Source organism: Tursiops truncatus, chromosome 8 (genome assembly GCF_011762595.2).
Source record: "Tursiops truncatus isolate mTurTru1 chromosome 8, mTurTru1.mat.Y, whole genome shotgun sequence".
Lineage (NCBI taxonomy): Eukaryota > Metazoa > Chordata > Mammalia > Artiodactyla > Delphinidae > Tursiops > Tursiops truncatus.
The window spans coordinates 106484468-106497640 of record NC_047041.1 but is presented as its reverse complement, the minus strand read 5'-3'; the positions used below and the strand labels follow the sequence as shown (position 1 = coordinate 106497640).

The window sequence follows — 13173 nt, the reverse complement described above, 5'->3', positions numbered from 1 at the left end:
TTCGCCTTGAAAATCAAGGCCATTTTTTTTTGTTTTCTTCATCCAAAGACCTCCAGAAACTTTCCTCCCCACCTCTCCAGAGGTTTCTTGGGAATGTCCTGTGAGCTCAACTCTTGGAGAAGACACTGCTTAACCCAGATTCCATTGTATATTAACGTTTCCCGGGGCTGCTCTAGCTGCCGGGAACCGTCCCCTGGAACTGTGTCTTAGGAAACCTGGACGGTGACTTCCCGGAGCATGGAGACCCCGGAGGGTCGACCGAGTCGTGTGGGTGGCTGCGTGGCTCCCCTTCCGTTTCCTGTACTCACTCGGGGTTGACCCTGTCCTGGCTCGGTTGCTGCCTGTCTCCCTCAGCGCCCCCGCTCTTTGGACCCCGCCCTTGGTCCCGCAGAACCATTTCCGTTCCCTCTCAGATTTGTGTGTGCCGAGGCCTGCGAGCCCTGTGGTGAGGGGCAGCGCTGGGGGCAAGGGTCCCCGGTGCCCTCACCCCTGGGAGCGCAGGAAGCCCGGCGTCCTCCCCAGGGTGGGTCAGGATTCCCGGGGTCACCTTTGACTCTGCCCACATCACCGTCGTGCTCGTGTCCAACCCACGCTGCGTGCCCTTGAGTGGACGTGAGACCCAGCACGTTCCACAGTTTGCTTTCGGCAACCTTACAGCAGCGCCACAGCAGTAGAGAGCCAGCCTCCAGCTTTAGGGAGCCGCTTTCTGAGAGCTCCCTGGGCCGTTACAGAGGTAGCTTCCTCCCACCAGCTTTTGTCCCGTACCCCCCAAGGCACCGTGCGGGACGTGTGAGTAACTTAGCTCTCGTGTGACTCTGACTCCCCAGACCCATCCCCTGGGGCTCACGCCTCACCCCCAAGTTTGTCACACGCATTCTCGAAGATTCTCTTGGTAACAAATGATGGAACCCCAACTCAATCGAGCTGAAGCACAAAAGGGACATTTTTTGGCTCACAGGACTGGACCCAGCTGTTTCAGACACAGCTGGACCCCGGGGCTGCGATGATCCCGTTTGCTGCTCTCACTCTCCCCCTTTTGTGCTCTCCGCCCACCCGCCTTGTTCCCTCTCCTCTCCCCCTCCCTCTCCCCATTGCCCCCTGGGACGGCTGTGTCCTCAGGCAGCCACTTTCTGAAGGGGGCAAGATGGCCACCAGCTTAGCAAACCCAGCAGAAAGAGGCCACCTCTTTCCCCATCGTATGTGCCAGCGTCTGGGGCCAGGCTCTCATGGGTCCCAGCAGGGCGATCAGCCACCCTCAGCCCTGCCTTTGTGCCTCTGCAGGCCAAGGCCTGGGCCACAGGCCCTCTCTGGGGATGGCCAGCGAGTACCTGAATCCTGCAGCCTTGGGAGGAGGGAAAGAGCAGCCCCCCAAGGAAGATTCGAGAAGCTGTTCCCAGAGGCCAGGCCTCGCTGCTGGAGAGACACAAACAACAGGTGTCCACTCGAGCAAGGTATTTCCCTGAGCGGAACCGGTGCCGGCTGTGCATGTGCGTTTTCACTCCCCTCTTCGCCCCGTTCCTGGCAGCTGTCGTGGGAATGGCTTTTACACTTTCTGTCCGTGTCCCTTACTTCTCGCCTCTGAGTGGAGACACAGGTGGCGACGCGGCGGTGCTGGCTCGCGGTCTGTGAGCCGGGCATGGGCAGCTGCCACGGGCCTGGGGCCGAGGCTCAGCAATGTCACGCAGGGTCTGGCTGCAGCTGTCCGGATGCCCTGGGGAGGGGGTTCTCGTTCACAGTGCAGGATCTGCAGGGCTTTGGCAAATCCGCCAAGAGGGGGTGGATTTGGGGGGTGGGGGCCAGGCGGGTGGGTGGGAAGGGGCTTTGACTTGGGAAGGACAGGGGCAGCTTCTGTTCATCCCTGTGGAGAGAGCTGGCTTGGGGAACACGCCTGTGCCAGGCCCCGGAGGGATACGGGGGAGGTGGAAGGCGAGGTCCCCGTGCCAGGGAACATGCACGGACCTGCGGTCCGGGCACACATAGCCCTGCACCCAGCCGGAGGAGGGGACGGTCTCTAGAGCCTTGGGAAGCTTTGTGAAGCTCTCCCAGGGTTACACCTGGGAGATCAGGCAGGATTTTCATCAGTCACCAGCGGGAGGGCTAGGTGAAGACCCGGACACCAGAGGGGACTCTCCTGGGGGCAGAGGGCAGTGGGGAGGGGCTGGGGCCTTACAGCAAGTTTGACTTGGTGCTGAAGTCCCGGCCTAGTCTGTGTGACCCAGAGCGTGAGTTTTTAGCCTTTTTAACCTGTTTGCTTGTCTAGAGATGGGAATCAAAGCTGCCATCCCACAGAGCTGCTGTGACAACGAAATGAGGTCATGACTGAAGCAGCAGATGGGGAAATGGGAATTCCCTTCATGCATCTCGTGGAAGCCAAGTGTGTCCCAGTGTTGGGGATAAGCTGGACTTGCTGGAATAGGCAGGGGGCAGGGGCTCGACGGAGAGTCGAAAGAAGTGAGACCAGGTGCTCCTGGGAGCAGGTTTTGGGGACGTTCGTGGTCGGAGAGGGCTCTGTTCAGGCACGCGGGCGGTTCCAGGCCAGGTGGAAGGACAGAGGGTGCTCCGACGTACTCTGACGTCCCTCCAGGACGAGACGTGCAGGGCCGTGGGCCGGGGCAAGGCCCAGATGTGGGAGACTTCCACAAAACACCGTTTCCTGACCTGAGAAAGTACCGTCCGAGATAGAACGCAATAGGGAAGGAGATGGAAATCATCCAGTCTCTTCACTTAAAGACGAACGGTTAATATTTCGATCAGTTTCCTTCCAGTCTTTTTTCTGTGCCCATATTTTCAAATCACCCTGTTAAGCAGGGCCACTGGCTGGAAGGAAAAACGCTGCGCTGTTTGGTTCCTGTTCTCTGGAGAGAGGGTGAGCCTTGGCAGCCGACGTCTCCAGCTGTGGTAGTCGCCACGCCAGAGGCCGCGTTCGCCATCCCAGACCTCCCATTTTCCTAGAAAACAAAATTGTTTTGTTCTGCCCTGAAAACTTAGGCCCAGATTCTGGCCTTGACAAGGCAAAGGCAGCCAAGGAATTAAAGCATTGACAACTGGGATTGTCTTAGGAAAGTGTGCCTTCGTTGTCGCCAGGACGCAGTGCTCTTTTTCCCAAGGCCTGGCACTCCAGATGGCTCACCTAGCGTAGCTCCGGTGCCCTCCTCGGGGCCTGGTGTCCAGATGAGTTGCCCCGATGAGTCCACCACGGGCTCGGCCCGCTCTGCACTTGCGAGGCCAGGGCCGTGGGTTTTTGCGCATCTTTGTAAAACGCCCATCTCAGTCTCCTTGAAGTTGGGGATGACAAGCCAGGTCTCTTGGGACACAGCACTTAGCACAGAGCTTTGCCTGAAGGGGCAGCGTGCCACTGTGTCTGCCAAGGATTCACATCTACCCCCCGCCCCAGCCCCTGCCACACCCCCTGTACCTTCTTGCAGGGAGGGGCCTGACCAGGCTGTGACTGCAGCCGGGTGACGGGGAGGGTCTGCAGCCTTGACTGCTGCCTGCCTGCGGTGGGGGAGGCATATAGCCCCCAGTCTCTGACACAGAAGCTGGGCAGAGCAGTGCCGTTCCTGTTGACTTGGAGGAACCAACCTGTGGAGCCCCTGCCTTTGCCCCTCGCTGCGGGGACCCTCTGTGCTGTTCTCAGGACGAAACCAAACATCACACATTCTTCTCTGGCAGGTGCAGGCCCCACCCGCTCCCAGCAGCCAACTGATGTGCACACTTTAATTTCCTAAAACACCAGGGCTGGGCCTTTGTCAGGGGTCAGGTGGCTCACCCCTGTCATCTCGGATGTTTGGAAAGCAGTCCCACTTTCCAGCCACTGCTCTGCTGTTCCTTCCTTCTGTATACAAGTGATGCAGACGTAGAAATATGTATTTGTGCTCGTTTTTCCTTCCCTTTTTTTTTTTTTGAAAGAACATTCGAGTCCTGGATGAAGGTCTAGCTCTGTCACTTGACGACTGAATAATATAACCCAGGGTACTTGAATCTCAGCCCCGAGTCTCTAAAACGGGGGCTGTAAACGTTCCCGCCAGGTCCCAGACCTGAGAGCCTTTGAATGCACACGCATTCTTCAAGACTTACCCGTCACTTTCCTGTGCTCTCCGAGAATGTCACGGGCAAACAGCCCTTCCCTCGGAGCCCTTCTCCAGGGTGTGACTAAGTAATGTCTGTGCGGTTTCCTGCTGGAAGTCGGCCCTCGCCCCCATGGGCTGCGAGCTCCCTGAGTCTATTTACATCTCTCTGATTGCTAGTCAGGGACAACACCTTTCCACATGTTCGTCAGCCACTTGGAGTCCTCTCCTGCGATGTGCTCGTCTGTCTGTTGCCCCCTTTTGCATTAAGTTGCTAACATCGGTCTTATTGATTTGCAGGAATTCTTTACATTTTGTGGGTACTCTTCTTCTGTGGTTGCCTTTTTACTCTTAGATGTGTTGTGTGATGATCAGGACTCCGTTTTAATGGAGTTAAATTAATCAGTCTTTTCCTTTACGGTTACTGCTTACATTTTAGAAAATCCTTCCGAACCCCGAGGTCATGAATATATTCTTTTAGCTTCAGTCAGAAAGTCTTTATAGTTTTACTTCTCTCCATTAGCCTTCAGTTGCCTGGAATGCCAAGAATGAAATGTTGATGTATGGTGTGAGGTAAGGGTCCAAGTCAACCTTCTTCCCACGTGGACAGCCAGCTCTCCCTGAACTTCCTCCTCCCACTATGTGCGGGCCACCTCTTATACACAGCAAGCGTCCAGATGTGTGGGGGCTGTTTCTGGACCGTCAACCCTGTCCCCTTGGGCTGTTTGTCTCTTTCTGCACTAGCGCCACACCACCGTAATGACTGCTACTTTGTAAGAGGTACCGATGTCTGGTAGAGCAAGTTCTCCTACCTTGTTGCTGTTCAAGAATTTTGTTGATTCTTGGCTTTTTGCACTTCCAGAGCAATTTTAGAATCAGCTTGCCAAGGTTCCAACACAGAAACCGTGGGATTTTTATTAAGATTTGGGGAGAATCTTTTCACTATTGAGTTTTCTAGTCAATGGAACAAAAGCTATTTCTCCATTATTTATGTCTTCTTGAATGTTGCTTGTTAAGGTCTTATAATTTCTCCTTAGAGTTCTTGTATGTCCTTAATTATGTACTAAACATTTTTTGTACTCCTGTGTACAGGCTTTTTTTTTTTTTCTTTTTACAGAAGAGACAAAAATAGTACAGCTTTTTTTGTACTCTCACCAGCTTCCCCTAATGTTAGCATCTTATAAAACCATGGTACAGTTAGCAACACCAAGAAATGAACACTCGGCAGCACTAGTAGTTAAGCTACAGTTTAGCTAATTTATCTGGACTTTCCCAGTTTAACTACTAATGTCCTTTTTCTGTCCCAGGATCCATCATTGCATTTAGTCAGGTCTGCTTAGTCTCCTCTGATCCATGAAGGCAAATCTTGGTCCCTCCTTGTTCCTCATGACCTTGACACTTTTTTTATGGTACCCGGGCCTCTCACTGTTGTGGCCTCTCCCGTTGCGGAGCACAGGCTCCGGACGCGCAGGCTCAGCGGCCATGGCTCACGGGCACAGCCGCTCCGCGGCACGTGGGATCTTCCCGGACCGGGGCACGAACCCGTGTCCCCTGCATCGGCAGGCGGACTCCCAAGCACTGCGCCACCAGGGAAGCCCCGACCTTGACACTTTTGAGGAATACTAGTCAGGTGTCAGTGTCCCTCGGTTTGGGTTTGTCACTATTTTCTCAGGATTAGACTGGTGTTACGGGTTTGGGGGGAAGAATGCCACAGAAGTGAGGTGCTTTTCTCATTGCACCATATCAGGGTACATGACATCAACATGGTTTGTCACTGGTAGTGTTAACCTTGACCCACTTGGTTAAGGTGGTGTCAGCCAGCCTTATTTAGTATTTTTCCCTTTCCAGTCTAGTCATGAGAAAGGGGGTCACCAAGTCCTGCCCACGCCCAAGGAGAGGGGAGTTACGGTCTACCTCCCGCATGAGAGAATATCAAAGCGTTGGTGAACATATGTTAAAACCACCACGGCAATGAATAAATATTTGAGAGGAGATACTTTGAAGTTTCTCCTTAAAGTTTCACCTACTAATTTTAGCGTTCGTCCCTGGATCTTGCCTGTAGCAAATATCACTGTGGTGTTCTAATGGTGGTTTTTTCCCTCAGTCTTTCTGCATTTATTATCTGGAATTCTTCTATAAGGAAGATTTATCCCTCTCTTCCAATTATCTGGTGATTTATATTGGTATGGACTCAGGAATATTTATTTTTTTGAGCTATAATCTAATACTATTATTTTGTATAATATTTTTTTTCTTTTCCTGTTGAAGTCTTTTTCTTATAACATCTTCTTTGGAGCATAATAGCTTCACAGTGGTGTGTTAGGTTCTGCTGTAATAACAAAGTGAATCAGCTAAACATACACATATATCCCCATATCCCCTCCCTCTTGCCTCTCCCTCCCACACTCCCTATCCCACCCCTCCAGGTGGACACAAAGCACCGAGCTGATCTCCCTGTGCTATGTGGCTGCTTCCCACTAGCCACCTGTTTTACGTTTGGTAGTGTATACATGTCCATGCCACTCTCTCACTGCGTCCCAGCTTACCCTTCCCCCTCCCCGTGTCCTCAAGTCCATTCTCTATGTCTGCGTCTTTGTTCCTGTCCTGCCCCTAGGTTCTTCAGAACCTTTTTTTTTTTTTTTAGATTCCATATATATGTGTTAGCATACGGTATTTGTTTTTCTCTTTCTGACTTACTTCACTCTGTATGACAGTCTCTAGGTCCATCCACCACACTACAAATAGCTCAATTTCGTTTCTTTTTATGGCTGCGTAATGTTCCATTGTATATATGTGCCACATCTTCTTTATCCATTCATCTGTTGATGGACACTTACATTGCTTCCATGCCCTGGCTATTGCAAATAGAGCTGCAGTGAACGTTGTGGTACATGACTCTTTTTGAATTGTGGTTTTCTCAGGGTATATGCCCAGGAGTGGGATTGCGGGGTCATATGGTGGTTCTGTTTTTAGTTTTTTAAGGAACCTCCATACTGTTCTCCATAGTGGCTGTATCAATTTACATTCCCACCAACAGTGCAAGAGGGTTCCCTTTTCTCCACACCCTCTCCAGCACTTACCGTTTGTAGATTTTTTGATGATGGCCATTCTGACTGGGGTGAGGTGATACCTCATTGTAGTTTTCATTTGCATTTCTCTAATGATTAGTGATGTTGAGCATCCTTTCATGTGTTTGTTGGCAATCTGTATATCTTCTTTGGGGAAATGTCTATTTAGGTCTTCTGCCCATTTTGGATTGGGTTGTTTGTTTTTTTGTTATTGAGCTGCATGAGCTGCTTGTATATTTTGGAGATTAATTCTTTGTCAGTTGCTTTGTTTGCAAATATTTTCTCCCATTCTGAGGGTTGTCTTTTCGTCTTGTTTGTGGTTTCCTTTGCTGTGCAAAAGCTTTTAAGTTTCATTAGGTCCCACTTATTTTTGTTTTTATTTCCATTTCTCCAGGAGGTGGGTCAAAAAGGATCTTCCTGTGATTTATGTCATAGAGTGTTCTTCCTATGTTTTCCTCTAAGAATTTTATAGTGTCTGGCCTTACATCTAGGTCTTTAATCCATTTTCAGTTTACTTTTGTGTATGGTGTTAGGGAGTGTTCTAATTTCATTCTTTTACATGTAGCTGTCCAGTTTTCCCAGCACCACTTACTGAAGAGGCTGTCTTTTCTCCATTGTACATTCTTGCCTCCTTTATCAAAAACAAGGTGACCGTAGGTGCATGGGTTTATCTCTGGGCTTTCTATCCTGTTCCATTGATCTGTATTTCTGTTTTTGTGCCAGTACCATACTGTCTTGATTACTGTAGCTTTGTAGTATAGTCTGAAGTCAGGGCGCCTGATTCCTCCAGCTCTGTTTTCCTTTCTCAAGATTGCTTTGGCTATTTGGGGTATTTTGTGTTTCCATACAAATTGTGAAATTTTTTGTTCTAGTTCTGTGGAAAATGCCATTGGTAGTTTGATAGGGATTGCATTGAATCTGTAGATTGCTTTGGGTAGTATAGTCATTTTCACAATGTTGAGTCTTCCAATCCAAGAACATGGTATAGCTCTCCATCTGTTTGTATCATCTTTAATTTCTTTCATCAGTGTCTTACAGTTTTCTGCATAGAGGTCTTTTGTCTCCTTGGTAGGTTTATTCCTAGGTATTTTATTCTTTTTGTTGCAGTGGCAAATGGGAGTGCTTCCTTAATTTCTCTTTCAGATTTTCCATCATTAGTGTATAGGAATGCAAGAGATTTCTGTGCATTAATTTTGTATCCTGCTACTTGACCAGCTTCATTGACTAGGTCTAGTAGTTTTCTGGTGGCATCTTTAGGATTCTCTATGTATAGTATCATGTCATCTGCAAACAGTGACAATTTTACTTCTTTTCCGACTTGGATTCCTTTTATTTCTGTTTCTTCTCTGATTACTGTGGCTAAAACTTCCAAAACTATGTTGAATAATAGTGGTGAGAGTGGGCAACCTTGTCTTGTTCCTGATCTTAGAGGAAATGGTTTCAGTTTTTCACCACCGAGAATGATGTTGGCTGTGGGATTGTCATATATGGCCTTTTTTATGTTGAGGAAAGTTCCCTCTGTGCCTACTTTCTGGAGGGTTTTTTGCCATAAATGGGTGTTGAATTTTGTCGAAAGCTTTTTCATCTGTTGAGACGATCCTATGGTTTTTCTCCTTCAATTTGTTAATATGGTGTATCACATTGATTGATTTGCATATATTGAAGAATCCTTGCATTCCTGGGATAAACCCTACTTGATCATGGTGTATGGTCCTTTTAATGTGCTGTTGGATTCTGTTTGCTAGTATTTTGTTGAGGATTTTTGCATCTATGTTCACCAGTGATATTGGCCTGTAGTTTTTTCTGTGACATCTTTGTCTGGTTTTGGTATCAGGGTGATGGTGGCCTCATAGAATGAGAATGAGTAGAATGAGTTTGGGAGTGTTCCTCCCTCTGCTATATTTTGGAAGAGTTTGAGAAGGATGGGTGTCAGCTCTTCTCGAAATGTTTGATAGGATTCTGTATAATATTTTTAATGTTATTTATTTTGTTGCTCAAATTGTTCTAGCTTTGGTCACTGGATTGAGAGTTCTTTTGGGTTAGTTCCTGTGTCCATTTGATATGCCCTCATCCTTCTCATTAATTTATTTTTGAGCATTTCTTTCCTTTCTAACACTAGACAATACTTCAGGCTTATCTTATATTTCCCCTGCCCTAGCCCTAGAATCACCATTCTATCAGAGAGCCCTGGTTCCTTTTACTGCAGAATGGGATTTCGAAACCAGGATCTGGGCACTAGGTGCTCATTGCTCCACAGTTAGTCACTGCTTCTAGGGCCTCTCAGCGGACAGAGCTAGGAAGTGTATGTATGTGAATGACCCAAGTGTGCACGTACATCCGTATTTATTTGTGTCTATTTTAAACTAAATGTAAGTTCATACTGATATTTCTGACCACAGGGTTCGTTCACCACCCCCTAACTCTGTTTGTTACTTTTTTTCTGACATTGAGAATCCTGGCTCCCAGTATCTATAATTATTTACTTATTTAACTCAAGTGTACCTGTAGTACCCCTATGAGAAACAAACTTACCAACTAGAATACTGTGTTTATGACAGTTTGGGGTTTTTTTGCTTTAAACATATCCAATCAGAAGATCGTTTCCCAAGACTTCACGGGCCAGCTCCTTCTTCCCCTCTCCTTTTAGTGCTGTGTTACGTATTCGTAATACAGAACTCACTCGTGACAGTATGCTTTCCATCCTGGATCCTCCAACAGGCTTACTTGGCGGGGAGCGGGGGGTTGCGTATAGTAAAATTTACTCTTGGAGACGCACAGTTCTATGGGTTTTGACGAATGCCTGGAGTCATGTACCTACCACCACCACATCATACAGAGAAGTTCCATAGCCCGAAAAATTCCATTGTGCAACTCTTTTGAAGTCAAGTGCTCCCCCTCCTCTAAACGCTAGCAGCCATTGATCTGTTTTATGTCCCTGTAGTTTTGCCTTTTCCAGAATGTCCTATAAATGGAATCATGTAATATGTAGCCTTTTGCATCTGGCTTCCTTCACTGCTTAGCACGATGCATTTGCGACTCAGCTGTGTCGTGGCACGCGTGAACCGTTAGTTCCCGTCTTTGAGGGCTGGATGGAATTCCGTTGTATGGACGTACCACAGTTTATCCGTTCACCTGCTGAAGCGCATCTTAGTTGTTTCCTGGTTGGGGCGGCTGTAAGCAAGACTGCGATACACACTTAGGTACAGGTTTCTCTGAATGTACATCTTCAGTTCACTTGGGTAAATAACCGGGACAGGGACCAACGCGCCACAAGATAAACGTATGTTGAGCTTTATGAGGAACCACTAAACCCTCTTCCAACATGGCCGCACCGTTTTGCATTCTCACCAGCAACATGTAAACGTTTTAGTTGCTCTGCATCTTCATGAGCACGTGGTATTGTCAGGCTTCACTTTCTTTTTTTTCTTTCCTTAATGTAAAGTGAAAAGTAAGGCTCTAACCTTATTCTTTACCAAATATCCGAAACGGATGCCATTTAGAAGTTTTTGTCATCCTCACGTGGGTAGAGTGGTAGCTCACTGTGGATTTAATTGGCATTTCCCTAACAACTACTGGTATTGGTTGAACTGAGCATCTTTTCATGAGCTTATTAGTAATCCATTTTTAAAACGGGGCTGTTAGCTTTCTTGTCAAGTTGCCACAGTCCCTTACATATTCTGGATCAAAGTCCTTGACCAGACACGTGACATGTAAACATTTTCTCCAAGTCTGTGACTTGTCTTTTCATTCCCTTCGCAGTGTCTTTTACGGAGCAAATGCTTTTAATTTTGATAAAGTCCAGTTTTTCCATTTTTTTCTGCTCACAGACTGAGCTTTTGGTATCAAATCCAGAGACTTTCTCCTGTGTCTTCTTGAAGAGAATTTATAGTTTGTGTTTCATTTTAGTTTTTTCAGTAAGACTGCATACAATACCTTTACATTTTCATTTTCTGATTGTTGATGATCTCCTACAATGTGAGGTGTAAGTGCTAAATGTATTAAAATTTACACACACTCACACGTTTATATTTAGGAGATGGTTGTACTACTTTGGGGTGGGGAATCCTTTCTCTTTCAAAAAGCAAAAGATAGGTATCGCTTCAAAATCATAAAAAACGTTCTGTGACAAAACCACCATAATTAAGGTAAAAGCACCAGAGACAGACTGGGGAAGATACTCGTGCCTCATATGCAAAGGGTTAATTATCTCTAGCATAGAAAAAAGTTCCTACAAATTGACGAACGGAAGTGAGCAAAGGATAAGAACAGATAATCCCACAAGAGGAAAACCAAATAGCCTCTGAGCCACAACGGGCATCCAGCATAGAAGGAAAGGCACCACGCCCGTCTTCATCTACACGTGACGGGCCCAGCAAAGGCTGCAAAGGCCGGTGCGGACATGGATGTGGAGAAGGTGGCATGTGCGCACACACTGCTGCTGGAGCCTAACTGATGCGACTTCTTGGGAAAACAATCCAGCCACACCTATTAAACGTACCAAGGAAGCACCCTCTCACCTGCCTCAATATGTCAGGTTTTCGTAAAGATGGACGGGTGCATCATCGTCTTAAAGTAGTGGCTTAAAGCTAATGGAACCAAATGTCCGTCACACATGGACTGGTTGAGTTAATTGTGGTAGATCTAAGCTACGGACTGTTACGCAATTACTAAAACAAGACTTAGATCCATGTCTAAATACCTGTAGAAAAATGAGATGGGCACATTGCAGTGACAGGAACAGAGCCGTCACGTGTGTATAAATGCAAGTCCCTCCAGGTGTCAGCTGCTCTCGTGAGCAGAGGGGTGAGCTGGGAATCTAGTTGGTGGTTAATGCTGATGACCTCGGGGAAGGAAGGCCTTCGTGAGTCTTTGCGCTGTGTCCCTTTTTACAAGTGATTCGTTATTTTACAACAAAAACTTTAAATGGAAAAATAAAAAAGGTCCAGATTGAAAACCAGGGGACTGCTAATTATTCTTAGTCAGCCCGGAACACTAGCACCTGCTCACTGTGGGTGCGCCCAGGAGTCTGAATGCCAACACCAGCCGTCGGGGCGGTTCCTGTGCCTCCCTCAGGGTGCGGGTGGCGGACGCAAGGGGCCAGGAGCTCTGCGACTGCCCCTTCCTCCCCGGCTTGCGACGCTCTGTGAGCAGGAGCCCTACCACCCTGGGTCTTCACGGATGCGTCGAAAGCCATGCAGCCACGTGACAGTGACAGCGTGGCGATGAGCGTCAGTGTCTTAGCAGACCTGTCCCTGGCAGCTGTGTTCTATTCTTGACCTGAACGTCTGGTGTGAACCTGGGGAGAGGCCCAGACACCTGAGCTCAGCCCAGGCACAGTCCTCACTCTGAGGAGGTGTCATCGGCTCTCAACTGCTCCTTGACCACTGTGGCCTCAGGCACGTGGGGGCCATCGGGACCCCCCCCCCCCCGCCAGTCCTCTGTGCCGAGGCTTCATACACCATCTGCACTCCTCACCCAGCCCTGCGAGTAGATATCTTACCCGTCTGTGGGAAGGCTCCAGGGGCACAGGTCCGCCCCACAGCCAGGGTAGCAGCTTGGGGTGAGCATCTCAGCTCTGAGCAACCCTGGGCCCCCTCTGCCATCAAGCCTTCCATGGAAGCCTAACGTGCTGTCCCGCATCTTCCCCCACAGTGAAAAAGAGCCCCACGCTGCTGGAAGTGAGCACGGCCCATTTCACGAGAACCAACAGCTTTGCCGAGGACCTGGACCTGGAAGGGGAGACTCTGCTGGCGCCCATCACCCATGTGTCGCAGTGAGTGTCCGCTCACCCAGGGGTGATGAGCTAGGAGGGCGTGGGGCTCAGTGCTGGACCAGGGCTCAGGTCTCCTCACTCAGTGCCCACCGCTCGCTGCCTGCCCTCAGCAACCTGGGGCCACCGACCACCAGGGGCTGGCCTCAGTGCCCGGGCACCAGGCGGGGAGGAGAGCAAGGGCATTTCCCACTGAGCCTGGGAACATGATCCTCTTGTTTTGACTTATGGAAAACCAGACTGATCATTTTCCACTTGTTTTCGTGCT

At 48.8% G+C, this 13173-nt stretch overlaps 1 protein-coding gene across 4 annotated transcripts in view; it reads left to right on the top strand.

Annotated features, from left to right (window-relative positions):
• KCNQ1 (potassium voltage-gated channel subfamily Q member 1) overlaps positions 1-13173 on the top strand; it is a 348762-nt gene that overhangs the window by 151100 nt on the left and 184489 nt on the right. For all 4 annotated transcript variants that reach the window (XR_012333661.1, XM_073809353.1, XM_033861432.2 and 1 more), the window contains exon 11: positions 12788-12908. Coding sequence is in view for 3 of the 4 variants with exons in the window: in XM_073809353.1 (XP_073665454.1) it covers positions 12788-12908 (121 nt within the window). In the remaining variant the exon portion in view is untranslated. The remainder of the gene's footprint in view (positions 1-12787; positions 12909-13173) is intronic.